Source organism: Pyricularia pennisetigena, chromosome 3, assembly GCF_004337985.1.
Source record: "Pyricularia pennisetigena strain Br36 chromosome 3, whole genome shotgun sequence".
In the NCBI taxonomy this organism is placed as follows: Eukaryota; Fungi; Ascomycota; class Sordariomycetes; order Magnaporthales; family Pyriculariaceae; genus Pyricularia; species Pyricularia pennisetigena.
In genome coordinates, this window is record NC_043742.1 from 1,125,933 (window position 1) to 1,153,677 (window position 27,745).

General features: G+C 34.6%; 3 protein-coding genes across 3 annotated transcripts; 1 reads left to right on the top strand and 2 right to left on the bottom strand.

Moving 5' to 3' along the window:
• Positions 1–8,779: 8,779 nt before the first annotated feature.
• PpBr36_02282 (uncharacterized protein) lies at positions 8,780–9,730 on the bottom strand. The gene is made up of 2 exons (XM_029889464.1): positions 9,708–9,730; positions 8,780–9,451 (listed from the first exon to the last, which is right to left on the bottom strand). Exon 2 carries the CDS (start codon positions 9,111–9,113, stop codon positions 8,802–8,804), a length of 312 nt encoding a protein of 103 aa, XP_029753021.1. The 5' UTR covers positions 9,114–9,451; positions 9,708–9,730; the 3' UTR covers positions 8,780–8,801.
• A 1,824-nt stretch (positions 9,731–11,554) lies between these two features.
• On the bottom strand, positions 11,555–11,662 carry PpBr36_02283 (uncharacterized protein; the record flags this gene model as incomplete). The annotated part of the gene is made up of 1 exon (XM_029889465.1): positions 11,555–11,662. The coding sequence occupies one exon, from the start codon at positions 11,660–11,662 to the stop codon at positions 11,555–11,557; it is 108 nt and encodes a 35-aa protein (XP_029753022.1).
• Positions 11,663–15,909: 4,247 nt separating this feature from the next.
• On the top strand, positions 15,910–16,011 carry PpBr36_02284 (uncharacterized protein; the record flags this gene model as incomplete). The annotated part of the gene is made up of 1 exon (XM_029889466.1): positions 15,910–16,011. One exon carries the CDS (start codon positions 15,910–15,912, stop codon positions 16,009–16,011), a length of 102 nt encoding a protein of 33 aa, XP_029753027.1.
• Positions 16,012–27,745: the final 11,734 nt, after the last annotated feature.

Below are 27,745 nucleotides of genomic sequence, written 5' to 3' on the forward strand. Positions count from 1 at the left end.
TTCGTGTAACGTGGAGACCTTATGGAAAATTTCAGCTTTTTCACATCCAGAAATAACCGTACCAAAGCTTTTAATCTATATTCGGTGGTATATAAAAGTATTATACGATTAATATGGATTTTTGAAAGAAGCGTTTGCCCCTATAACACCCGGTATTTCGGTATTGCTGCATTCGTTAACCACAGAGTTTCCACACCTCGCGTCCGATATTTTTCTTTATTAAAAAAATAAAATATCCGCATTTCAAATCTTTAAACCCGAGCCCAAACCATGCCAAAACGTTGGAAAAAACCGATTAAAAAACCTTTGGGGATAAACCCAATATAGGTGGACATCCACCAAGCCGCGAACGAATCTGCAAACCCGTCAGTTTTTGTATTATAGATTTGGTAATAAACAAAACTTACCAAAAGCAGGGCCAAACTTTCCAAACCCAAGCACCTTAATAACCCACGGAACCATATAAATTAACACCCCGACCGCAATAATAGTAACGAACCCCGCAGCGAGGTACGGATAATCCTGAGAAAATGTAAAAAAATCTATAGCGGCCTACTTAGCCCGTACAATCGCCTTATCGAACACCTGGCCCTACCGACCCTTCCCCTTTTTAACGAGCGTTTCGAGGCAGGAAAGGATGGCGCGAACGATATTTTCGGTCCAGCCCTGTGCGCCGACGGCGTTATCGAGCTAATACCGCAGGGCCGAACCGTGTTTTTCGGTAATGCAAAGGAGTTGAACGACTTTTTGCGAAATTTTTTTGTTTAAGCGGACGGTGGGGCTGCTAAAGGTTTGATTAGCGAGGAGCTTTTCGCGGGGGTGGTGGGGTTGGTTTGGGTAGTCTGCGGGGTCGGGGCCATAAAAATGGGTTAATATAACTTTAAAATAGTCCATTTTAATTAATTTGGTTAGTAAATCTTATATAAAAAGGTTTGGAAATATAAAAGTTTTAATTGCAGATAATTTTTTTGGGCTTTTAATGTTTAATGGATTAGGTTTTGTCGAGAGTTTTTAAACCGAAAAACCCGGTTATATCGGAAGTTCAATTGGCCCGTGCTCCCTATTTGGACGTGCCGTTTACCCCTTATCGGTTTGCCGGCTCGAAGAATAAGGCGGCCCTATGGCGAGTGACCGCCCGTTCCATTAGCCTATATTGGTGATTTTATAACTATTTAAATCCAATACAATTACATTCCCGCACCGTGATATATATTTATTAGGTTAAAAATTCGAATTCCAACACTAACCAAACTGTATTTCCTCGATATGGCCCTCGTATCCGCAATAAAAGCTTCCAAAGTTTTTTTAAATACCGCGTTGGAGGTTTCGAAAAACGCGACCAAAAAGGTCGAAGAAATTTTTCCCGGGGCGGCAAAACAGGTTTGCATAATGGTAAATAAAGCAGCCAATGCAAATTAAAAAATGGGCGAAAAAACCGGAAAAAGAATTATTAACGCCGCAGCCCAGGCGGCCGCAAACCCTTGCAAAGCAGCTGCAATTATTGCAGGGGCAATTGGGGTCACTATAATTACCGCCCCGGTTTTAATTGCGATTTTAACGTTAAATGCTTTCGGTTTTAGCGCGTCGGGGCCTGTTGCAGGTATATTAAAGCAAATCGGGATTAGCTCTTAAAATTAAAAGGGTTAAAAAAAAAATAAAAGGGATAAAAAGCAATTAATATTTAATTTCAATTGCTAATATACAATTTTTACTTTTTTATTTTTAATATATAGGAGGTATCGCAGCCATTATACAAAATGGTATAGGTAGCGTGGTTACCCCTTCACTTTTCGCCACATTTTAAAACGCGATTATAGGAGGTTATGGAATTGCGACTGTATTCGGAGCAGTGCAAGCTGGAGGGGGATTTATGGCTGGATCGGCTGGAACGGTGCTATGGATAAAATCGAAACAGGTAAAGAAAGACGATAGTAACGGTGGGACGGCGGTCGCGACGAATGCCAACGCTAAAGCGGCGATACCTAATATTTCCGAAAGCGGGTACAAAGGTGATAATACTAATAGTAATTAACCGTTAATTATGCTGTATGGGTATTTGGGACGGCTGGAATGCCTAATCGGGGTTGCTGTGCCCGGTTTGCGGTTAATAATATTTGGAAGTTTTGCTATTAAAAGCCGTTCAAATTTTGGGTTAGTGATAAAGTTCGGGATTTCACATTACCCGCTGTATTAACGTAAAATATATGTCGTCTTTAATACTGGGTTAAAAATATTAAAAGTCTTTATTTCCGCACGTTTATAAAAAAGGTTAAAAAGGCGGTGGTTCGCTGTAGTAATTTTGTTATGGTTATTTCCTTTTATGCCCACCTACCCCAAATGCGGGGTTATTTACGTCCCTTTTCACAATATATTTGCGACGCAACGCTGGATTTGATAATGGCGCCCGAATTCTGCCTTTTTTTCCGGAAAATTAAAAAGCATTTAAATCACCAGGGAACCAATAATTCGTATCAAACCAGGAAGATAATTTTGGCCACCCGTTGCGTGGGATTTTCGCAAAAGATTTTTATTTATCGCCCAAATATAATAAAAAACAGGGGTGCATTCCAAAATAGCATAGGCAACGGAAAATTGCAACCCAATCCGTTCAATTTTATCGGGGAAATAAGCTAGTTACATTTCATTAATTACCAACGAAATATGCCGGCTGCAATGCAATATAAATAACGGTCCTGTAATCCCCATATATAAACGTCGAAAATCGTCTGCCATCTTCCATTTTCTAATGCAGCCCCTGCCGCATCGCCCCGGCGTATACGTGGTGCTTATTAACGGCTCGGATCTTGAAAATCTTCGCAACCCAGTGCTCCTCCATACCGCAACCGGGAATTGCAACAGGATGCTTGCTTTTAATTCCATTTTTGCGCTCCACGGAGGACTCGTTGGCGATAAATACGAAATCTTCACTGGAATATTTAATACCGTTTATTTTATTATAAAAACACGGTTAAACGTGGAAAAAAAGGCGAAAAAAAGGGTAGCAAGCTGGGCTTACAAATAAAACTATTATACCGCGTCATTTCGATCCATTTCCCGGCAGGCTCCACGGCGTAATTGACACCCATCGTTTCGTGGCCTTTGAACTTGCCCGTCGGCGCGAACGGCGACAGCCGCTTCGGGGGTTTGGGTCCCTTGTAGTCTCAGGGCTCATCCCTGAAGCCCAGAGCTCCACAATTGAGCGTGGCTCAATTGCGGCTTTGCAATGTACCTGTGGGTCCATCCAAAGAACGCTCTGGTTCAGGTCTGAGGACAACTTGTCGATTTTCGCCGTTCATGGCGGTATTTTTGGCCTTTTTTTAACCGAAACTCCTTTATTATTCCACAACCATGCATAATATTGAAAAAATAAAATATCGTTGAAAATAGCGTTTAATACCGCTATTAGCAGCGATTCGGTTGATTTTTTTATCTATTATAATAGCGGAATTGGATACCACCTGCCTTTAATCCGTTTATGGCGGTACTGTTTTTTCGATTTTTTTTTCGATTTTCGATTTTTTTTAATATTATTTTTAATTTTTGACCAAATTTTATACTTTTTGCACGTGGAGGGTCGTATATATGGATATATTGTTATAAGAAATTTTGGTGCTTTTATCGGATTATATAAGCAGTTAAATAAGCGGATAGGCAAAGTATATACTTTTTTATATATAATTTACAATCGAAACTCGTTTATATTTTTACCAGTTTTAACGATAATGAAACCAAAACTTCAGAAATTTAATTACGTATATAGGCAAACGTCCAAGTCCAATCGTACTTATATTATCGGCTTTGAAAACTGTTTAATAAAAACAAATGGTAAATGTGTATTTTATAAATTTTTTTGCTTTATTTAATTAAATTTATATTATTTTTGTTTTGCAGCAGAATCTTGTGGTTTCTGCACGTGGGGGGTGGCATGTATATACTTAATATAATATCACATTTTTGTACGTATACTTCGTTATATAAGCCCTTAAATATGCGGATAGGTAAGGTATATCCAATTTTATATATATTTTAACATCGAAATGCTTTTACATTTTTACCAATTCTAACATTAATAAAACCAAAATTTGAAAGAGTGGATTATATATATAAATAAACGTTAACGTAAAACCCGATTTGCAATACCGGCCCTTTTTATGTTATTATATAAAAAAATGCCAAATTTATGTTTTTTTTGTATTTTTTGCTTTATTTAGTTGAATAAAATTTATAAAAAAAAACTTTATATAAAATCTATTAGCAAGTTGATTAAAAAATATATTAACTGAAAATATTTTCATTTTACCAATATTTGCGTAAATTATTTAATTTCTTAACAAATTGTTAATTTATATAAAAATATTAATAAAACTTTTGTTTCAATCTATAATTGCATGCATTTTGCAGTATTAGGTTTACTATGGTATAAAAACTGTAAATTAAATTAAAATAATTATTACATACCATTATTTAAAACAAGAATTAAATATAATAAAAAATTACAGATTTTATTTAATATTTTAATATCTTTCCAAATAAAGTAGCTATAAAGACGCGGCCGGCATTCAAATACTCAGCAAACTCCAATAAATTCAACGCAAATTACTATATATTTTTATAATTTTTATTTATTTTTTTATACGAACATTTAATTGCATACTATGGGTACACTATTTTTTTTACCATTATAATGCGAATATATTGCATTTACCCGCTATAAACGGCAGAATACCACAAATTATCCTTATATTAATAAAATAATCATAAGCGATATCGTAATATTAAATATATTATTAAAAATACCGTTATAAACGGCGAAATGCGACAAATTATCGTTGGTGGTACCGCTATAAACGGCGAAATGCGACAAAATGTCCTTAAACTAGAACGAGCGCGATCTTTTCGGCCAATGTAATTGGTCGAAAAACCATGTGGCTGAAAGGTATATGGAGCGATCGGTCCCCACTGCGAAGCAGGGGGGTCTAGTCTGAGCACTGAGACTAGGTCCCTTGTCGTTGGAGTAAACGATCTTGGCGTCGAAAGGGCAGTGGGCACGCGAGTCGTCGGCGTCGTCGCCACGCGAGCGTTTGGTGGACAATATGTTTATAACTAAATGGAGGTACGGATTATATATTTAGTCGGCTTTATTCCTAACGCGCGGCGATATTGGGAGCGAGTAAGTCGATAATTTTAGGGTGGGTTACACGTTAGGCGTGTGTTAAATGGCGCCCTCGACGTGTTCCAAATTATAAAAGAAAAATCCAGTTAAACGTGGTTCGTTATCAATTCGGGGTTTGTTTGGGTGGGGGCGTCGAATGGATAAAAACCACCCAGTAACGGGGTTAATGCACCCTGGTAAAAGGTAGAACCAGATCTATAAGGTTAAAAAAAGCACATTTCGTACCAAAAAATAAACCGCGAAAAGAGGAGATACTAAACGCCTAATATAAAATTGTAAATACAAATCGTGAAATGGCGTTGTTTTTATTGGATAGGGAAATGTTTTGCAGTTGAAATCGAATATTTCGGGGTTTAATAATATTTGCCAAATAATTTTCGAAAGGCCCGGGGAAAAGCATTAACGTGGATGTACAGTACCCTGGATATTTTTATCCCGGGACCATATTTTTATTGCAACACGCTTTTTTCCATTATTAACAATGGAATCTTTAAATCGAGAATCAAATATTATTTTTGTGCTAATTGACCTTATTAGCCAGTTTACCATTCCTCGAAGCATTTTTTCAACTAATCGTGCATTAATTATAATTTAATTTTTGCTACGTGATAATTTGCGTGGCATTTGGTAACATGTCCTGGCTTTTAAAATCTTTAGAGTTTGGTTGTCGGCTGTAAAAATATATCGAAATTAAAACCATATAGTTTAAAATAAAGGTTTTTTAAATCCAATACACGAATATGTATATATTTTTCCGCAACCTGAAACTTAAGATTTTTAACGACGGATATTGCAGTGGGAAGGTCGTTGAAAAAGGATTTTTAAACAGTTTTCCTTGCCAAATAGTCCTGTAGCATTTGGATAAACGTATTAACTGCGTCGATCGGAGGGAATTCCGACAACGAACTACGATAAAACTCGGGTAACCCTTGGAACCTAGGTAATGAAAACTTTTCCCCCAAAGCGATTGTTAATAGCAACCGACGCTATAAATTATAATTTAAAGAAAATAGCATTTTATAACCAACCGCGTGAAAAACCGCTGCAACGAAGACGGAAACTCCACAATTGTAATTAAATTATTATTACGGGCATATTTCCCACTTTATCGCCCAATTGGATGCAGTAAAGGAGGTAAAAGATTCGAACACTGGTATATCGCCACCCATTATTCGTTTAACGTTAAACAAAACCTGTTTAATTGCTGCTTTGTTTAACTTTTTTAACCGACGAAAATCCCAGATAAAAACTTCGCGGGGATTAACCGAAATTTTGGCCAAAACCCAATGGCTGTTAAAACAAACGACTACTATGGCGCTATTAGCTATAACCAGGTTGCGAATATCTTCCAATAACGAGCTATTGGAACCGGGATCGATGGATTTGAAAGTCGCAACACCGAAAATAAGGGTAACAAATTTAATAAACGCATTCACGACATTACCAGTAAACCATGCCTACCTCCCAGAAACGCCGGGTTGCAATTGCCGAAAATCACAATCGGAAAGGCCACCTAGGATTTTATGGGACGGAAATTAATTCGGGGCTCGAAATGAAACTGGGTATTAAGTTTGGACTGGAAATTCGGCTTAATTTGTGGTTTAAACTGCTTATTTTTTGGGGCGGCCACGCCTTTACGATCCGTTATATCCTGCGGGTTTTTCGGTGTTTACCGCCTAACGTCGTTTGGACTTATTTAACTGGGCGGATACGGACAATTTGCGTTTAACAAGCGCTAATAAATCCTTCGTATTACGGCTGTCATTTTCCCAAATTGCGATAATTATAGCCGGAATAGATGGTTTGGAAACGTGGGAATCGTGGGCTGGGATAAAGCTGGCGGGTGCGATGGTTCGCTGTTATCGTCCGTGGTATATATGGTACCATTTTTATTACCAGCAGGAAATAAAAGCTAAGGTTCGGCGGTCCTGGGCCCATCTACGGCCGCAATCGCGTCGATCTCGTCGGTCGTCTCGATTAATTATAATATCCGTTCGGGGGGTATAAATATAATCTCGAAATCTAACACCAACGAAAAAAAAATTAATCGTAACTCTCGTTGTATCATTTAACGAAATTTGTCTAATTACCTTTGGGAGATATATCCTGGGGCTTGGGTTTTTGGCCCGCGCCTACGAACATATTGGGTAAATGGGGATTAAATTTGAGGATGCTTGGGCACCTCGCGCCATTTTTGGCTTTTCCATTTCACGGGTTTTTCTTATTAATCGATGGCATTTTTAACCCAAATCCGGTGGCTGCACGGCTAATTAGTCGGACAAATAATATTCCGTCCGGTTTTATAATTCAATCATTATTTCTAATATCCTAACGAAAAATGGTTCGCCAATTACATTAAAGCGGCCAGGAACCCAACGGCGGCGGTAAATAAACCATAACCCGCAAACGTCCGCACCAGGCGTCCGTTTAAGCAGAAATGGCCACCCAACCGGTAGGTATATAAATTAAATTTAGTTCAAATCTTTTAATTACTAATTTTTGCTTTTTTTAAACAGGTTTTGCTCGAACCTTTCCTCGACTTTATTTTACCCTCCGTGGCCGTTAACCAATCCCCGACACGGACGAAATAGTTAATAACGTCGGGATAGTTTCCCCTAATTGCAAATTTAATGCGTAAATCGCCATTGGAGCTAAAAACGTTTAACCTTCCCGGTATATACGACGAAAAAAACTGTAGGATAGCAATATTGCCCGTATAAATAGCGCGGTTATACGGAAAGTCGTTATAAAACGTATAATGACCTGGATATGGTATTTGGAAAACTATTTAATAATTTATTTGCGAATTGTTACAAAAACATGTGTTTACTGCTAAATTGGAAAATAACGAAATTTGGTTAAACTAAATCGCGAAAAAGACCTTACCACGCTGCGATATTGTAATGCAAACCACCCATATGGTATTTTTAGGCATTTATTCTGGCAAATTTAGGTATTTATGCGTTTAAATACGTAACCAGCTATCGAAGTTTTTAACTGAGGTTTTTTTGGCAAATCCTGTAAATTATGTTTACCAATATTAACCCGATACAGCAATTTATCGAAAGGTCGCATATAATTCCAGTTTAGCGTAATTAATTAAAAAGTGCAATTTTATATTACGACTAAAGGGTTGGGCCAGTACCAGGAAGAGCAGGTGGGGTTACACCCTTCCTAACGACATTCGCCCAGGAAAAAATACCGACTGGCAGAATAAAGATAATATAAGAAAAGTTACGCGACCCCACGTAATTGTTAAGGAGAATGATTTTGGTAGTTTGTGGATTTTAAGTTGAGAATTACAGATTAAATAGATTATACAGATTAAAGGAGATCACATTTAGGAAATAATTTATATAAAAATATATTTATTGCCATGTAGATAAAATCATTTAAAAATTGCTCAGCAGCAATCAATTTATTATTTACCCAGGAATCGATTATAATTTCACCCCAGTTATTGAGAATCCCCCGTTACCCAGACAGACGGTTAATTGCTTTAACCCACTGTATTTTACCATAAAAACAGGTTACCCGATACCTTAATCGTAACATTCTATTAATTTAATTTTAATAATATAAACCCCATAAATACCCTTGCCAAACCGCCATATTCCTCCGTAAGCTCCTAAAATTCCTTAATTTTCCACAAGCTTTCCACGTTACAGGAAGTATAATGGATTACTATTTGTCTCAATTTTTCGGGAACCAATTTTCTATAATAAAATCGTACCAGTGCCACGATATCGTTAAAATTATTTTTAAATATTTTGGATTTAACCAAAATTTGGTGGAGCTTTTGCAGTAATACGTCCATTAGTCGAATAATTTTATAACGATTTGCTAAAATATATATTTGGTAATGGTAAATGAATATATCCGCGTCCGGCCCGCCTTCTGTATTAAATGTGCCGTTTTTGGTGAAGCCGGAAAGGTCCATACGCCATGACCGTTCAAAGTCATCCCATAGAATTTCTTTGTTTGTTTTTCTCTTTATGGCCGTATATGCAGTAACAGTATTTTCACCCCATTTATATACGTTTTTGTTTGCAGTATTTGCACTTTTTGCAACATTTTTTGGCTGACGCGAGAGAGCCCCAACTGTCGACCCCAAAAGGTTCGACTAACCTTTTTTCGCCTGGGTCCAAAATTTCAGGTTAAAACTGCTCGATTTGGGTATATTTACCAAATTAAGCTTCAAACGCGTTTACTTTTATGGGACTGGTGGAAATTTTTAATGCAGGCGAAACGAACTGTTTTGGAATATTATAATTTCCGCTGTAAATAAAATACCAAAAATTAACGAAAGTTAGTTCGTTAACGTTATTTTATTCGACCGATTGTTTAATTGCTTCCTTAAATCCCCTTTTTACCAATGCTTTTAAAACAGCAGATTGGTGAGCGATAAGGTAGGAATATATAATAAATTTTCGTTTCGCCGGGCCAACGATAAAGCGGCATGGAATAAATGTGGCGATACTGAATTAGTTTGCGATTAATTTGGGCGAAACACCTATATTTTCAGTTAATTTACCTTTTCTTCGAAATGCTTTCCATACCTTCCCAGAATTTCACATTCGGGATGGACCAAATATTGTGGAGAATTTGGAAAGAAGGTTATAATATTGCTAAATCGTGGAAAATACGTGGAAAATACGTGGCAAGTGTTAATGGTGCGAGGAGCAATTTGGTAACCCGACATATACTGTGTCGATTTCTACAAATTTGTAATTAACCTTTTGTTTTTAATTTCGCTTCCATATTAAATGGGATTTCTTGGGTGGGATTTTACCAGGGAAATTAGCCCCATCGAAGGAGACCCGAAACGTCGCAAGGTCGATGGCGAGGAGGCAAATAAGCCCAAACAAATCTTGCCGTCACCCGCGTGTGTAAAGCAAACCATCGCCAGCGACCTGTACGTCGCTTACACCGACCGGAAAAAGGCTTCCTAAGGTGTACGGGTTTTACCGCTAATTACCGATAGCAGCGATCCCGGCCTGTTTCCGGTTGGTAATTTCAAACGGTATTGCCTTCAAATCTTAATAAATTTAAAATTAATGGGAATGTCGGCACTCATACTTTCGCTAGTAAAAGTCTATTTTACCCCAAATTTATCAATTTTCAACTTTTTTAATTACCAAATTTAAGTTAAAGCTACTGTTTTGCTGTAATAAAAGGGAAAACTCTAAATTTTAATTCAATCGGCGCCGGACGAGCCGATTTAAAGTCTTTTTAACAATATTTATTACGCGCCACCTTCCAGACCAGATTGACTATCGAAGTTCTATAATTTGATTTATATGCCATGGACGGCTCCATCTTCGTATCCCATTTGAAACTTCAATCAAAATTTAACCATTATACGTTAAAAACAGCCCACTTGTCAAAAATTTATAACATTCGCTAAAACGCCTCGTCTGGAATGTTTTAGGGTAATGGCACCATATTAATCACTACAAATCGCTCCCGGTATGCGAGATTGGTTAGCCCGATAATTATATAATCGCCATCGCCACCGCATTCGGGTTGCTATTTAAAAAAAAGATTATAACGCCTGCTTATTATGGTTCGTATTAGTGTTAAAACGGTTATCCAGTAGATTATACACCTCGTCCCATATTTTGTGCGGGCCAATATGGTTTATATAAAATTCCTCCGCATAGTTAAAAAACATGTTTGGGAAAACCACATAATATTGGCTTTTGTTAATTTGCAGCCAGTTGCGATAGCAGAAAATGTTTTAGTTTTCAGGATATATATGCGCGCGTTACGGTTATGCAGTGAGTTACTGCTAGCGCGTGCATTTAATGTGAAATAGCGGACAAAGAGATCTAATCGGCGAAGTTTTTACTTCCCGTTGCAGCAGGTTACCTTATCCGTACGTAATAGCATTATTATCTTTACCCGTTTTTAGAGATGGTTTACGTTAAAACATTGGTTATAATACCCACAGCCTCCGACCAAACATCGACTTCCGCCATAGGATTTCGTTAAAATTATGCGGTTTTTGCTTCCAGAATTCGGGAAATGCGCAGGGCTAAAATTGTAGCCGCCAGGGCGAAGTGGGAGGAAAACTATACCATTAACGCTACCATACAAGTGATTTGCTTTGCTGTTTTCATATTTGGTTGTTTGTTTTTGACGTCGTTTGTTTGGGTTCTTTTTTGGCCCGTTTTTACTGGTTTTAACACTATTATCCCCCGCGATAATTTTTTTGGACGTTTTTACAACCTACGTATTGTTATTAGTTAATTTTTATACGTGCGCCCATAATCCTGGAATTATTTAAGATAAACGCCAACCTAAATAAAAGGTTTTACCTTGTTACAATCACGTATCTGGTTCTGAAATTTAAAATAATTAGCAATATTTTACAATTTTTCAATTCCGAAATGGAGAGCAAAGATTAGCAATTAGTAACAGTGATGCTGTATTAAGCACTTGCTTTACTCTGGTTAACCCTCGGAAAGTCGTTGGGTTGCACCTCATTTTTATATTTGGGCGAATCCCTCCAGTGCTGTTTAAATGAAGATTTTGCTGTAAAGCATTTTCCGCAGCTGCAGATAATGGTGGAATTTCCGCTTCCCTGCGCCTCCTTTAAGTTTTTGCCCTTTTGCTTCGGCACGTTTATCTTCGAAATTAGAAATAGTTGATAGTTTAGTCTCAGTGCTCAGACTAGACCCCCCTGCTTCGCAGTGGGGACCGAACGCTCCATATACCTTTCAGCCACATGGCTTTTCGACCAATTACATTGGCCGAAAAAATCGCGCTCGTTCTAGTCTGAGGACAACTTGTCGCATTTCGCCGTTCATAGCGGTACCACCAACGATAATCTGTCGCATTTCGCCGTTTATAACGGTATTTTTAATAATATATTTAATATTACGATATCGTTTATAGTTATTTTATTAATATAAGGATAATTTGTGGTATTTTGCCGTTTGTAGCGGGTAAATGCAATATATTCGCATTATAATGGTAAAAGAAAATAATATACCCATAATATGCAATTAAATATTCGTATAAAAAAATAAATAAAAATTATAAAAACATATAGTAATTTGCGTTAAATTTATTGGAATTTGCTGAGTATTTGAGTACCGGCCGCGTCTTTATAACTACTGTATTTGGAAAGATATTAAAATATTAAATAAAATCTGTAATTTTTTATTATATTTAATTTTTGTTTTGAATAATAGTATGCAATAATTATTTTAATTTAGTTTACAGTTTTTATACCTTAGTAAACCTAATACTGCAGAATGCATGCAATTATCGATTGAAACAAAAGTTTTATTAATATTTTTATATAAATTAACAATTTGTTAAAAAATTAAATAATTTACGCAAATATTGGTAGAATGAAAATATTTTCACTTAATATATTCCTTAATCAATTTGCTAGTAAATTTTATATAAGTTTTTCCTTATAAATTTTATTCAATTAAATAAAGCAAAAAATACAAAAAAAACACAAATTTAGCATTTGTTTATATAAAAATATAAAAAGGGCCGGTATTGCAAGTCGGGTTTTACGTTAACGTTTATTTATATATAAAATCCACTTTTTCAAATTTTGGTTTTTTTAATGTTAGAATTGGTAAAAATGTAAAAGCATTTCGATGGTAAAATATATATAAAATTGGATATACCTTACCTATCCGCATATTTAAGGGTTTATATAATTAGTTATACGTACAAAAATGTGATATTATATTAAGTATATATATGCCACCCCCCACGTGCAAAAACCACAAAGTTCTGCCGCAAAAAAAAATAATATAAAATTAATTAAATAAAGCAAAAAGATTTATAAAATACATATTTATTATTTGTTTTTATTAAACAGTTTTTAAAGCCGATATTGTTAGCACGATTGGACTTGGACGTTTGTCTATATACGTAATCGAATTTCTGAAGTTTTGGTTTCATTATCGTTAAAACTGGTAAAAATATAAGCGAGTTTCGATTGTAAATTATATATAAAAAAATATATACTTTGCCTATCCGCTTATTTAATTGCTTATATAATCCGATACAAGCACCAAAATTTCTTATAACGATATATACATATATACGACCCTCCACGTGCAAAAAATATAAAATTTGGTCAAAAATTAAAAATAATATTAAAAAAAATCGAAAATCGAAAAAAAAATCGAAAAAACAGTACCGCCATAAACGGATTAAGGGCGGGTTATATCCAACTTTTAATTGGCGTACCGGGTGCAAAAAGTTTTGGATTTATAAAAAAGGCCTAACAATTCCTATTTTTAACGATATTTTCTTTTTTCGATATTTTGCGTGGTTGTGGAATAATAAGGGAGTATCGGTCGCAAAAAGGCCAAAAATACCGCTATAAACGGCGAAAATCGACAAATTGTCCTTAAACCTAAACCAAAGCGTTCTTTGGATGGACCCACAGGTACATTGCAAAGCCGCAATTGAGCCACGAAATGGAGCGAAGCGAACGAAGTGGATCAATTGTGGAGCTCTGGGCTTCAGGGATGAGCCCTGAGACTATTAATAGTTGGGGAAAATGAGGCCGTCTGCTGTCGAGACAGACAAAGAGATTATATACGAATTATATTTATATTTAAACTCTAACCCCATATACCCATTCATAAATATTAGGATAAAAATGTGAAAAACTACTGTTTATTCCTTATAACGTATTTTAATGGAATTGAATAAGTTCTACCAAATCCAGATCGTTGATGTGGCGTAGGACGATTATTTAAACGACGACCACTTTTGGTAAGAGCCCCTACACTCCTACGTCATTTTCGATTATATAAGTTCATTAAGGAAAGTTGTCCGAGCTTAAATTATAGATTGCGGAGGGGCTGGTCGTTTTACCAGCTTAAAACCTGCAATAAAAAGTATAATTTTAATTATTATAATTTTAGGATGGGTTTCCACTTTTTCAACCAAATTTTCGACGCTGGTAACAAATGTTTTTATTTTTTTGCCCTATCCTTCCAAAAGGACGGTAACCTAGGGTTTTACAGTTTTGCTTTTGCCAAAATTTTGAACCTCCGCAAAGTAATATTTCTGAATCGAGCTTCCATATAATTAATACGCATTTCTTGCCACATTGGTGTTTGTCTGCGTCCCATTACCGTTCTTATAATAAATGTGTACCTTTTTTTTGACGACCAGTGGCCGCAAACCATTTGGCCAAGGTATAAATTAAACTTGCGCTCATTAGGTGCCAAAACTATTTTCAAACCATTAATCCTATTTCAATTAATGTTAATCCTACGAGTGCTTTCGCCAAGCCAGTAGGTTACGCGTTTTTAGGTATTGTTCCGGTAATATTTAACCGCTATACTTAATCCACCTCCCGTTTATTTACGAAAACCATTATACCTTATTACTGTTTGCTTGCTAGTTATTTATTCCATCGTTAACCCGAAAACATAAACTGAAAAATTAAGTTTTAGGATTTTAGCAAATATCGGTTATCGCCCGGCTAAATGGGAATATTCTTTATTTTTACCGCCTGCTTCCAGGGCATGCTGTTTTCCATAGCAAAATAAGTATTGGCAACCCTTAATTTCAGCTTATTGGGGCCAATAGCTGGTAAAAATGCCTATTAGAGATTTTTATGGGAATGGGCTAACAACCCCGCAGGTTTATTTGCAGCCTGGTAGCAATTTGCCTACGCGGGATTCGTTCCCCAAAATTTTCTGTTTAGCTTTTTCCAAAGGTTTGGCATGATCTGGGGTCGACTTTGATTTGCAACAACTTAAATTTTAACGTTGCGTGCCCCTGTTCGGCGCCCTGAAAATCTAATAACAAAATGCCTATTTTTATAAACTAATTTAAATATAAAACTATTAACGCACAAAAATACAATCGTTTTCAGGTTGTTCCGGCTTATTAACCTCTTTTTCATCAGCTAAAAGGTCCAAGTCTTCTATATTATTTTCCTGCAATCTAATAACGTTCTATTTGCTAATTAAAAACTCGTTTGGATCCGGAACCACCCTTCTCTTTTTAACCGGCCTTATTACCTCCAATTGTACTTCCAACAAATTTATTTTTTATTGGGCTTCAGCCAAAAGGATGTCCTTGGCTTCGAAGCTTGTTTAGACTTATGTAAACAAACGTCGTAAAATGGCATAGTCCGCGGCGAACTGGTATAAAATAACATAATCATTTCCCACGATTCCAACTTGCCGTCCAATCGACATTTTACAACCGCCGCGTTATATATAAGCTTATTATAAACGCACATATCGCAAAACAGTGGCTTCCAAAAATGGGTAGCGACAAAAGCAAAACCGCCAGAGATTTGGTAGCTGGGGGCAAAATGGTTAACTTTGCTCTGGTATTTAACCTATATAAACCACGGCTCGAAAATGAGGAGCTGGGTAAAACTGTTACACATTTATTAATTATATAAAAATCCCAGTCTCAAACCATTAACCAGCGCAATTACGAACCGCTTGGACTGAAACCCATCGGGGTAAGCATCGAAATTAAAACCGAAATAACACTAACCACAGGCAGCGCACAATTTGGGATTTGGACGGCTGCATGGTATCGCCGCATTAGTAAGTTTTTGGTTATCGATCCGGCCACGAAACGCATCGTTAACATCGCCGTTTCTGCTTTATCACGGCCATATTTGGCGTTTTTACTTTACTTGCGACCGGGGACAAAATATTACAATTATCGGGCCTATTAATATCGGGTTTACAAACGATATTATCCAAATTTATTTTTTTATGGCAATATTGCGCGAATTGTGCAAATGGGTCGAGGGTCCGTTCCGCGATTGGTTTGCATACGCGATTGGGTTGAAAAAGAAGCCAGAAAAAATAGTGTAATTGGCATTTTTTGCTTTAATTAAAACATCATCTGTGTTCGGGGATTTACCGGCCAATACCGCATTATGTCGAACGACCAGAACATACTATTATTGCGCAGCGGTCTACCTCATTTTTTTAACATTAACGCGCGGCAAATTGCCTTGGTAATCCTGGCTATTATTAATTGGGAATACAACGGATTTTTTTTACTGGAGTTTGAGAGACTATTTTACAGACGCCCTGGTCCATTTATTGCTTTACCAAATAAGGTAAACGATGTAGAAATCCTGTTGGGAATAATGGATTTGGAAAAGGAAACCTAAATAGGACAGGTAAATTAATATAGGTAATTGGATTGGTCGGGTTAATTGGGCGCGCGGATTCATATCCCCGTAATAATATGCCAATTAATAACCACGTGAAATTGGGCAAATTGAATTTATGCATATATTAAGCTTTTATTGGATTTTAGTGACAATTTTATACAAAATATTAACCAATGGTTTTTTATCCGGCAAAAATGTCGATAAACTCCCCTCCAATTAATTGCTAACCAATTATTTTAAATAAAATTAAATAAAACCTGCTTTATTGCTAATAATTATAGCAATAGTAAATAATTCTCCTATTGTCTGTATCGGGATAAAAGAAATTTACCATTCGTCGCACCATTCCTGGCGATTGTTCAGGAATTTCGTACTCGCCTAACTCGGCTTCCTGCAAAAATAACGATGATGTAAATTTGGGGTTAATTCAACCATTTCGCCTAAACAAACCGGTTGTTTATTTTAAATAAATTTGTGCACGCCGTATAGGAAATTTTTAACCGGTTGCACACGATGACTTTATAAGCTGGGAACTTTTCAGTGCTGCATATTAGCGCAAGGTCGGTGAAGTCCTTTTTTTTATATGCCCTACAGATTTTAGTTAATAATTTAAGACAATGTGGGGAGCAGGATTAGGCCGATGCTGGAGGCCCAAGCTTACGAAAACTTTTAACTTTTTTATAAATACCTTAAATGTTGCCATCTTTAACAAAAATTTAGCTATAAAATCGCACTGGCAACGTTTTCGAAAATTACAACCAAACCGGGGCCCGAGTTAGATTTGTCTGCGAACTATGAAAACAATTTGAGGAGCAAAATAGATTGGCATAAAACCAAACCGTAATATTTTAATATATTCCAATTAATGGTTCAAAATAAGGTATAAACTCCCAAAAAACTTCCGAAAAAAAACTATTCTCTTAGGGAGCCTGCGATAACGTAATTAACGTAATTGGACGATACGCTTTAAAGCGGGGTAAACAAGGCAATTGGTCAGGTCGGGCAAATATTGACAATTGATACCGCCAAAGAAACTGGCAAAAAAGTTGGTAAAATTATTCCGGACCCTGCAACGCAGACAGTATAAGCAACTCAAACATCCCCGCAAATTTCTACATAGCAATAACGATGGAAAAACATGGTCGCACCACCAAGCTATAAATAATTGGGAACACCTTAATTTATATTAAAATTTTAAACAAACGTATATACTATAATAGATTTTGCGTATCCTAATTTCAAATTAAAGGTATAGTAATTCGATATTACAAACTAATATTTTAATCTTTTTTCAATAATACGTTATTTTATATAATTAGTAAAAACGTTAAAATCTTCCCCAAATTATACCAAACCTTTGGAAAAAACTAAATAAAAAGCTTTTAGGAATAAACCCAATATAAGTAAATTACCACCAAACCGCGAAAAAATTTAGGTTTTTATTAACCCACAAATATTTCCAAAACAAAAATCACTAATTAAAACTTTTTTACCAGCAACGGGTCCCAGTTTTGCAAAATTAAGGGTTTTTATAATTTACGGCGCCACAAGCACCAGTACGCCGACGGTAACAATAGTGGTAAAACCAGCGGTTAAATACGGGTATTCGTATGGGAAATCGAAATTAAAAATTGTGGCTTTTTCGGTTTTATTAATAAATTTTTCCAAAAATAACCCAATCGTTTATCGGCCCTGTTTAATAAAAGTTTTTAAATTTGTAATAATTGCGTGGGCGATACGTTTAATTTAGTTTTGGCCGCCCACCGCGTTTTTAATTTAATATTTTAGCATTGCATCGTTTTTTTCGGCGGTGCGAAAAAGTTCCATTACCACGTTCGATATTTTATGGGCAAAGCGAACGGCAGAAAAGGTGCAAGGTTTTTCGTGGGTATTAAAAGGGTAATAACCATGTTTTATATTACTAAAATAATTGGCGAAAAGATTAAAAAGTTTTATATTGCTAAAATTATAGGTTTAATTACGTATTCGTTAACGTGAAAGCAATAATTATTACGTCGGGATATCGTTTAAACTTATTAATAATTTGTTAATTTCGTTATTAAAAACAAAAGATTAGCAGCTTTGTGAAAAAGTTTTTCCGGGAAAATTTATAACGGTAAACTAATTTCCAAACAAATAATAATTTAATTTAGGATATTTTAATTTTATTTAACAGTTAATCGCTTTATAAGCTTTCGTTTTCAGAAAATGTAATTTGACCAAACTTTTTAAAAAAACATAAACGCCGTTAAAATAAATTTATTTTTACACAAAATTGTTTGTTTTTTATATAAATTATATATATAAGATGGAAAAAAGTTTGCTGCTTCGTTATAATTTTACTTTCGCGAATGGCGATATATATAATTGGCCAATATATTTAAAATTATTTAAAAAACGGCAAATATCGTTAATATTTATATTTAATTAATTAATTATGGTTTTTAATAAATAAAATATTATCCTCCTAATAATACCTTTAACGGCGCATTTAATAAAAATATATACACGGGATATTAATACCGAACGACGGGGCGTTACGATAAATGTTAACCGGTTTAAAATTAGGGTTAATAATGGGATAACAATTAATTGCGAAATTGCGGAGGAAAATGGCAAAAAATATTACTAAAATTATTTGTAAATTATATTTATTATAATTGCTGGCGGTACGGTAATTTTATTTTACGGGTATTTAATACCGTGGGGAAAATTAAATTTTATATTAGCCGATAAAATTAAAGCGAAATAAATTTGAAGTTCGGCCGGTAAAAATATTTCGTTATTTGTTTTGGAGCCGAATTTAACGACCAATTTAACCTGGTTATTAGTTTTACAAAATGTATTAAAGGTGTACCATGCGCCAAAACAAATTTCGGGCGTAATTTTTGGTTATATTATCGAAATAATGTTAAATCGGCGGGGCCCGGTCGGATAAAAGTTTTATCGAAATTTTTAGGTTTAGTGGTAGGATAAAAACGCGGCTTTTTAAATTTACCGCGTTTTAAACCGATTTTATCGGTATTTTCCAGCAAAATAATGCATTTTTTAAACATATTGTTGGCGAATTTTAATAAACGGATGTGTTTCGGTGCGTTTATCGAAAATTTGTAATTTATTAAAACTGGTGGATATTGGGATAAATATTTTGCGGATAAAAAATAAATAATAGGTTTACTATAAATGGAAATAAGGTTATACCAAATTTAGGGAATTAATAATAATATATTTGGAAAAATATAAAATAATACCCGGTTATGCTATATATAATATGCGACGCCAATAAACCTGGCGTTATACGACAGCTTAAATTATTAAAAGGTATGGTTTTGCGCGCTGGGAACGAACGTCACGATTTTATACGAAAACCCAAAAATATTCTTTTACCGTTTTTAATTACTTTTAGTTTTTAATGGCATTTCATTTTTAAATACAAATATATTAAATATCCTTTTTTTTAATAAAACCGTATTTAAAAGCTTCCTTATATGTGTTTTATCAATATTTTTACAATTTTTTCGGACCTTGTTTAAAAAAAGTTTCAAAAATCCGACTGGGCTATATTTAAAAATATACCCAACCTAATTATTTGCACATTTAAATATAGGTTTAACAAAACCGTTAATTCCAATATACCTTCCCTAACCACCATTATTCTAATCGAGACCGAGCATTTCGCACATAACTTTATATTCGTTAAAAAACGAAAAATACAATTGTCTAAAAAACAGGTTTAATTAAATCGTTAATAATTGTGGTACGCGCTAATATTGCGGAATGGTTGGAATCGTGTAAAAAAGAAAATTATCCAGCGGTTTAAACCCCAGCAGCGAACGAAGCGTATATAAATGGAGCACCATTTTTTTGTACAAATTAATCGTTTCGATTAAATTTTATACTTCGAACGGGCTAATAATTACTATTTATTATATTATCCCCCTGCTTCCCCCGCCTATATTAGTTATAACCTATTAAAATATTTTTAAATATTAATCCAATTTATTATTATTTCCTACATTAATAATTTTAATCGTCCGTGCGAAATCCTTTATTACCAGCAAATTTAACGGAAACTTTTTTAAATCGGTTAAATAGGTAATTACCGTCGTTTGTCCTAATATTAAAAATATTGGTAAAAACGTTGAAAGATTTCGCATAATACCGGTACGGACGAAATAAACGATTTTCTGGTCGAAAATATGCTGTATTAGTATAACCGATTTTGGTTTTTCGATTTAACGCTCTCGTTTTATTTCGGAGGAAAGTTTTCGTTTTTATTTTTTTTGCAACGCGGTTGAATTTGTATTACGTTTTCCAAATTTGGCCACATATCGTGCGATTTTTTGGACACCGTCGTATTTTATATGCTTTTCGCAACACGTAATTGTAAAACGGTGGCCCGGCCGGTATAGGTTGTTAATATCCCGAACCTTATATTTAAAAAATATTTCCGCCTATTACCGAATTAGGCCAAAATAGCTTTTCTAAAAATATTTTTAATAAATAAACCGTTTACCCTGTATTTCCTAAAGGGCGATATAGCGTTTAAAATTAGCGCAGGTTTCAAATATAAACCAATTAAAAATGTCGTTAATTCCGATCGGTATTAAAATTTCGGAATCGCCTTTTTATTAAATAATTTTCGATTGGATATCCGGAGGAATATAAAACAAAACGGATTAACTTTTTCCAAATTTTTTCATTTTTATATATATTGGTATTACGTTAACTGCCATTTTTCCTAAACGTTATACAGCAATTTTAATAAATATTATTTTGGATAAGTCGATTTTTCGTCAAATTTGCACCGAACGTAACGGTAGCACGGTAATAAATTGGTAATTTTAAATCGGTACCGCGAATATTAATTTCGTCGAAAAATATAAAATATTAATTAAACTGCTGGGTATACGGAAATATCTGAAAAATATCGTTTATATTACGAAAATTAATAATTTTTAAATCGTTGTGGCCGTTAAAAAAAACGCAAACCTGCTTTTTGGAGTTTTTAAAATTCGCCGATTAATTTATTTTTAACCATTTTTGGGCAATTTGGAGGTTATTAAGCTCCAATATTTGCGCACCGACGTCTAAAATAACCTGGATTTTAGGGGATTGTTTTATTACCATTTTCAGCAGTTTTTCGGCGTCGTTTATGCAGCCGGTTTTTCGTTCGGGTAATAATACCATATTATTTTCCTCCCGAAACAAATGTTTAAAAATAAACGCGTTAATATACCGTTATTTTTCCAAATTTAAATGTTACACAAAACGCGGTAATAATTTTCGCGAATTTTTCGTTCCACTAAAACCAATAATTGGATGCATTTTCACTGCGCCAAAATCCTATCCAAATATATTAAATTTGCTGGGAAATTTTTTCATATATTTCGGGAATACCGCTTTGTTTAAAAAATTATTTACCGTTATTTTAAAATATTTTAAAATCGGGAAAACGTATTAAATTATCTGGTTTTTGTTTTTAACGTTAATATTTTTAAAATAACAAAAAGCCGGAAAAAATTCCATATTTTTAACCCATTTTTCGTACTTTTCGTCTGGCTAATCCGATTGCAAAAAATGTTTAAAAGTAATAAATAGGTTATTATCGTTTAAACCACTATAATAATAATTAAATAAAATTAATAAAAAAATAACTTCGGGGTAAAAAAATTTAAAACGGGGAAATAGCGAATTTTTTGTTCGATATAAAACCGCCAATCCAATCGGGGGTTTACGATTAGGGTTAAAACCGTAATTAACGCGCCATCGTTTTTATCCTAATATAAATCCGAAAATCCAACCTGCAAATATACTTCGGAATAAAAAAAAAATATTTTTACTAATATCGTTCCACAATACGTAATAACCAACGGTTTTAACCTACGTTATTTACGCGGTAAAAAAATCCTATTTAATTATATAAATATATACCGCCGCTTTAAATATTTCGTTTTGGCGAGCAACGGGTAAATTAACCAAACTAATAACGCAAATTTTTTGGGCGATTACGCACACAAATAAATATTAACCATTATTTCCCAAAACGCGAATAAAAGGGAAAAATCCCGGTTTATACCGATTAAAATAATTAATCGATTTTGGTATCGTTTTGGCGATAAAAGGGCAGATTTGCCGGATAATATTAAAAATTTGGTGGACAAATAACCATTTTCCAGGGTTAAATGCAATAAATTTTTACTTTCCTATAATATAAATCAGCTTAAATTTGACATTAAAGTTTTTATTATTTTTATCCACTATATCCCGCGAACAGGATTTAAAAAAGTTTTATATTTATAATAACATTTTCCCAAAAGCAGTTTTCGAGTTGATAAAACACTTTTGTCCTATTAGCTTAAAGGAAAGGAAATAATTTGGCTAAATTAACAAGATTTTACCTTCAGCAGCGCACTGTTTCAGGTTTTGAGCAATTGTAACGGCGTCGGTAGCGTCTAAACGAAGGTTTCGCGAAAAAGGAAGTTAACGGATCGTAATGCTTTGTAAACCGCCCAACTTTGCAACCAGCATCTCGAACATTTGCTTGGACTGGGGTTTTGCAATAATCACCCGAATTAACTTCTCTTTAAAAGCAGCAAACGATGCCGCGACCAATGGAACGATAACGGATAATTTTCCTTCGCCCATATTAAGCTGCATAATCGAGTTTTGCCGACCAGGGGGGCTAATTATCTTTGCTGCAATACGCATTTAAATCGGACGGATCGTAATATTTCCCTCAATTTCCATTAAAAATACCATTGGGTGCTCCAAAAAATCCCAATTCGTATGTCCAGGATTTCCAATTTCGGAAACAAACTCGTTCTGCCGTTCGGGCGACGCTAACGCCAGCAAACGTTCTGCACGCTGGTAATCGTGCAGCGACCGGATATAGCAAACAATTATACGTTTCCAGGCGTCTGGGAAAAACTCCCACCGGTGGGCTGCCAGCTAAAATATGAATAGTTTTAAGGTAATTCTCGGCATAGGACGGGTGACTCGACCTATTAGGTCATATACGCCAATTAACTTTTTTATAATAGACAGAAAATAGCCTGAATATCTAGCACAGGTATCCCTATATTCTTCGAGCTTCAATTTCAGTTTTTCAAAATCCTGAGGCAAATCCGTCTATTCGTTGGACATCATTTCCAATACCTCCGTACTTTCTCTTAAATCTGCTGCGTAACGTTTTTAAAAATCCGATAATATTTGTAATTTAAATCTTTCTATAAAATTATGCATTTTAAAACTGTATTTCCTTATTGGAAAAGGATTTTTTAACGTTCGGGCGCTTTGGTGAATTTATAAGGCGGGACGGGTTTGGGTAAAATGTAAAAGTGGCTGATTTTGGGCGAATAATTAAATAATTGACGTAAATCCGTTTTTAACCAAATACAATTTTGAATTGGCTGGGTTTGTAGGTGCTAAATTAGGGTTTGGAAACCGCAGGGAAAAAGCGATTTTCAGTTTTTCTGTAATTTGCGCTATTTTTCCCAGGTATTTATAAAAAAAATAGTTATTATACTATATTTGGAATTGCCGAAAGATTTTAAATAAAACAGATGGAACGTTAATATATAATATTATGGTTTTGGGAAATATGTTTATATCGAAATTTGGATGCTCGTATAACCATTAACCATATATAAATTTGGTAAAACTGTTAATTGTTTTTTTTTAATATTATTTAAAATATTGTTCGTATCGCCATTTATAGGTCCAAATTAATTTATATGGTTTTTGGGGTAATTTTTTGGTTATTTTCCCTTTTTTATTTTGGGAATTAATGCAGGATATCCTAATTTTTATTCGAATTACATTTATATTAGCCATATATCCGCTAACCAATTTAAACCGATTAATGGGAGGCGGGAAAATGTCGGCCATATTAGGGCCCACCGCAAATATTAAAAGGATTTACAAAATTCCCAAATCTTTAACGGTTTTACGCCTAACTTTGGCGGCGAACGCAATGGTTAAAAATTATAATATAAAATAAAATCGATTTAAATTAAAATGTCGGTAATTTAACGTTTTGTGCATCCAGCACCATTGTTTAGCAAAGGTTAAAAAAAGGTTTTAAAACCAAATAAAATCGAAAAAAAGCGATAATAGGGGCTGCTCGTGGTTTGGTCCGTAAATTATAACTTTATTTCGGAAAAATTACCATAATCGGTTATGGAGGCCGGTCCCAGGGTTACCTGCTAAAAAGGTTTAACCATTATATATAACTTTTAATATAGCAAAACAATTATTTTTTCCAGGTTTTGATTTACCGCGGTTTTTATTAATATAAACCCTATCGTTTAATATAATAAAACCATTAACGCCAAATTTAGGAAATCGCACCCAAACGTTATTAACGCAGTTTTTTTCAATTAATTTTGGGTTTAAACTTTGCGTATTACGAAACTGTTCCACAAAATTAGGTTTTTTATCGTAGTAAAATATTTTTTAATTGTCGGTATGTTTAAGAATTTTCAATATTTTAATGTAATAATAATTGAATTGGGAAAAAAAGCTTAATCCCGGCAACTATCGCACCTGCTGCATCATATTAAAACTTTTGGGATAAATATGTCTGGAGGGGGTAAAACGGCTAATTTTTCGGAGCAATTCCAAATTTTCATATATTAATTGCGAAGTTGATCGCACGGCCGATAAACGTAAAATTAATAAAGCTTATTCCGTACCTGTATAACCAATTATGGTATTTGGGACAGCGAAAAATGTAAGCCCGTGTAAATAGGCCAAATATATCTTATTTCGGAAGCTCCCATTATTTTCCAGCCGGTTAAAACGGGTGTCCACGTTATAGAAATGGGTAAGAGAGGCGGTACCCTTGGCGATAATAACAGTAATATGGCTTTACTGTGGCTGGAAACGGTTTTCACGCCATATAACGTCGCCATCAGGTATTATTACAGCGCGTTTTGATCCAGTGTTATTAATAAGCAAGAGCTTGCTGCTGAGCCCAGAAAGACAGCCAATCGATTGATCGGAGTCGATGTGCATCCCTATAAATTGACGAGACCTCAATTTTGTTAAACTAAAACGACATGGTTCGCCAGCGAGGCCTCCAATTCGAAAAGCGAGGCAAAAGTACAGCTGAATTTGCAAAACAATACTACCTTACCCGTTTCAGGTATCCCCGCTGGGTTATATATAAATATTTCCACTATTATTGGCAAAACCATTTTAAAAACGTTCCTAATTTATAAAAATACCTTTCGCACCCCCGCAAACCCATGTAATTTCAATTTCAATATAATTATCCCTAAATATATTATCATTTTTTATCAATAATCCTTGAATTAAATATATACAAATTTATATACGAAGTGTTTAAATGCGGATATAATTTAAAATGGATTTAATCCTATACCGAGGATTGAAAAAGGTAATACCAATTAAAAAATACTATTTTAACCAAATTAAATTGTTAGTGCGCAATTTCAAATTGCGACCGCGAGCAAAACTATAACCGCCGCGAAAACCCAGGTAAAACCAAACCAATTTCCGAAAACCGTATAAATTTTATTAATATTACCCCGGAAATCGCATTAACGGTGGTTTTACCGACAATATTTTCGATATATCCGATATTGGACGGAATAATAACGAATAAATAAAAAATGGGAATATTATATCGAGCATATTACCTGTTATAATAGGTAAAAAAAGTTTTGGTATTTTTACCCAACCATTATTGGATTAAAAATGGAAATAATTTATATATTATATTTAGCGAATTTCGGTATGGTAAAAAAGGGTTAATAATATTAAAAATGTTTCGGCGGCTTTTGGGCGGTTTAATAAAGGTTTACCTCGTTATTAAGGTTTAAATTGCCTGTTTGCTTTAACTCCTGGTAGGTAATAATTGGTTACGCAATTACAAATCCCGCCCCAACGAGGAGCAATTTTTAAAATTAGCGTATAATAGGATATATTTAATTAATTCGGAAAATTATCGATGGGTTCGATTAAGTTTTATTTAAATATAAATATAGTTAAACAAATATATTTAAAAATATAAAAACGGAAAACGATATAATAACAGAAAAAACGCCTTTTAGGGATATGTTGGTTCCATTGAAAATTTTATACCGAATTAATAATGGAAAAGTAAGCAGGTATAAAAAGTTTGTTCGGGCAGGATTTGAAAAATAACCACCAGCCGTTAAACCTGGTTTTTATAAAATGTAATTCGGAACCCCCCTAGCTGCCCCCCCCCCTTTTAACCGCTAGCCCTAAGCCACTGATTTATTATTCTGATTTTCGTGATTTATATAAATATATTTCCGTTATTTTAGATGCAATTAATTCCAAATTTTGTATATAAATTTTACAGCCAAAGCTAAAGCAATATATAAAAAACGAATTCGAAACGGTTTTGTACGCAATCGCAACCGGTATATTAATCCGGAAGGCCTCGAAAATATGGGTTATTCCGCATAATATACTCCGGGGCCGAATCCGGGGGGCATAAACCCGGACCCGGGCACAAAAACCAGCCCAAAAATTTTCCGGAACCCAAAAAACTCACCTTATAATTTGGACTTTTACCAAAACCGAATTGGGGTTCCCATTTATTTATAAAAAGGTGCGGTAATTGGCCGAAATAATATTACGGGCTAAAAAAACCCCCAATTTTTCGGTAAACGTTGGATTAATTCCTTTTTGGCCCGGCACCTTTTATTTAAAATATAAAAGTTTTAACGAATAAATTTATAACGGATTAACGGAGTAATTGTTAAAAAAATTAGGGAATAGTGGCCACGGTTAAAACACCCCGAAATCCGGCCTATTAAACCGGAAAACCGTTAAAATATGGATAAAACCGGCGTTATCGAAGGCCAAAATTCGAATAATTTGGTTTTAGGGTCCCAAAATACGAAATTAATAATTAAAAAATAATTTGGGGGTCGGGGGTGGATTATTTTTATCGAATGCATTTCGGTTACCGGGTAAATTTTTCCGATTTCGTTATATATAAAGGGAAATCGGTATAATAATAATAATTCCCTACGGATATGGCCCTTTATAAAGGTTGGAAGTTTACAGCTATTTTTAACGGTTGGATTAATAATAATACCGCCCTCCAATAGCTTAAAACCGTTTTTTTACCAAATATTGTACCGGAAATCCCAGGGGATATAAGGTTATTAATTATCGACGGTTATAAATCGCATATAACCCCGGATTTTATGGCCGAATATTTCGAAAATAACGTTTATATTATTTACTTTCCGGCTTATGCATTTTATATCCTTTAACCCTGTAATTTAACGGTATTTTCGACCTTAAAAAAAACGTACCGACGTCGACTTTCGGAAATAGGTCAATTTAACGATTTTATTATTATTGGAAAACGACATTTTTTCGATTGTTATTATTAAGTACGCCAGAAAATATTTATAAAC

What these genes read in the sequence shown, in the direction of transcription:
- PpBr36_02282 (XM_029889464.1), bottom strand. Translation starts at nt 9,113, where the DNA reads ATGGACCTTTCCGGCTTCACCAAAAACGGCACATTTAATACAGAAGGC.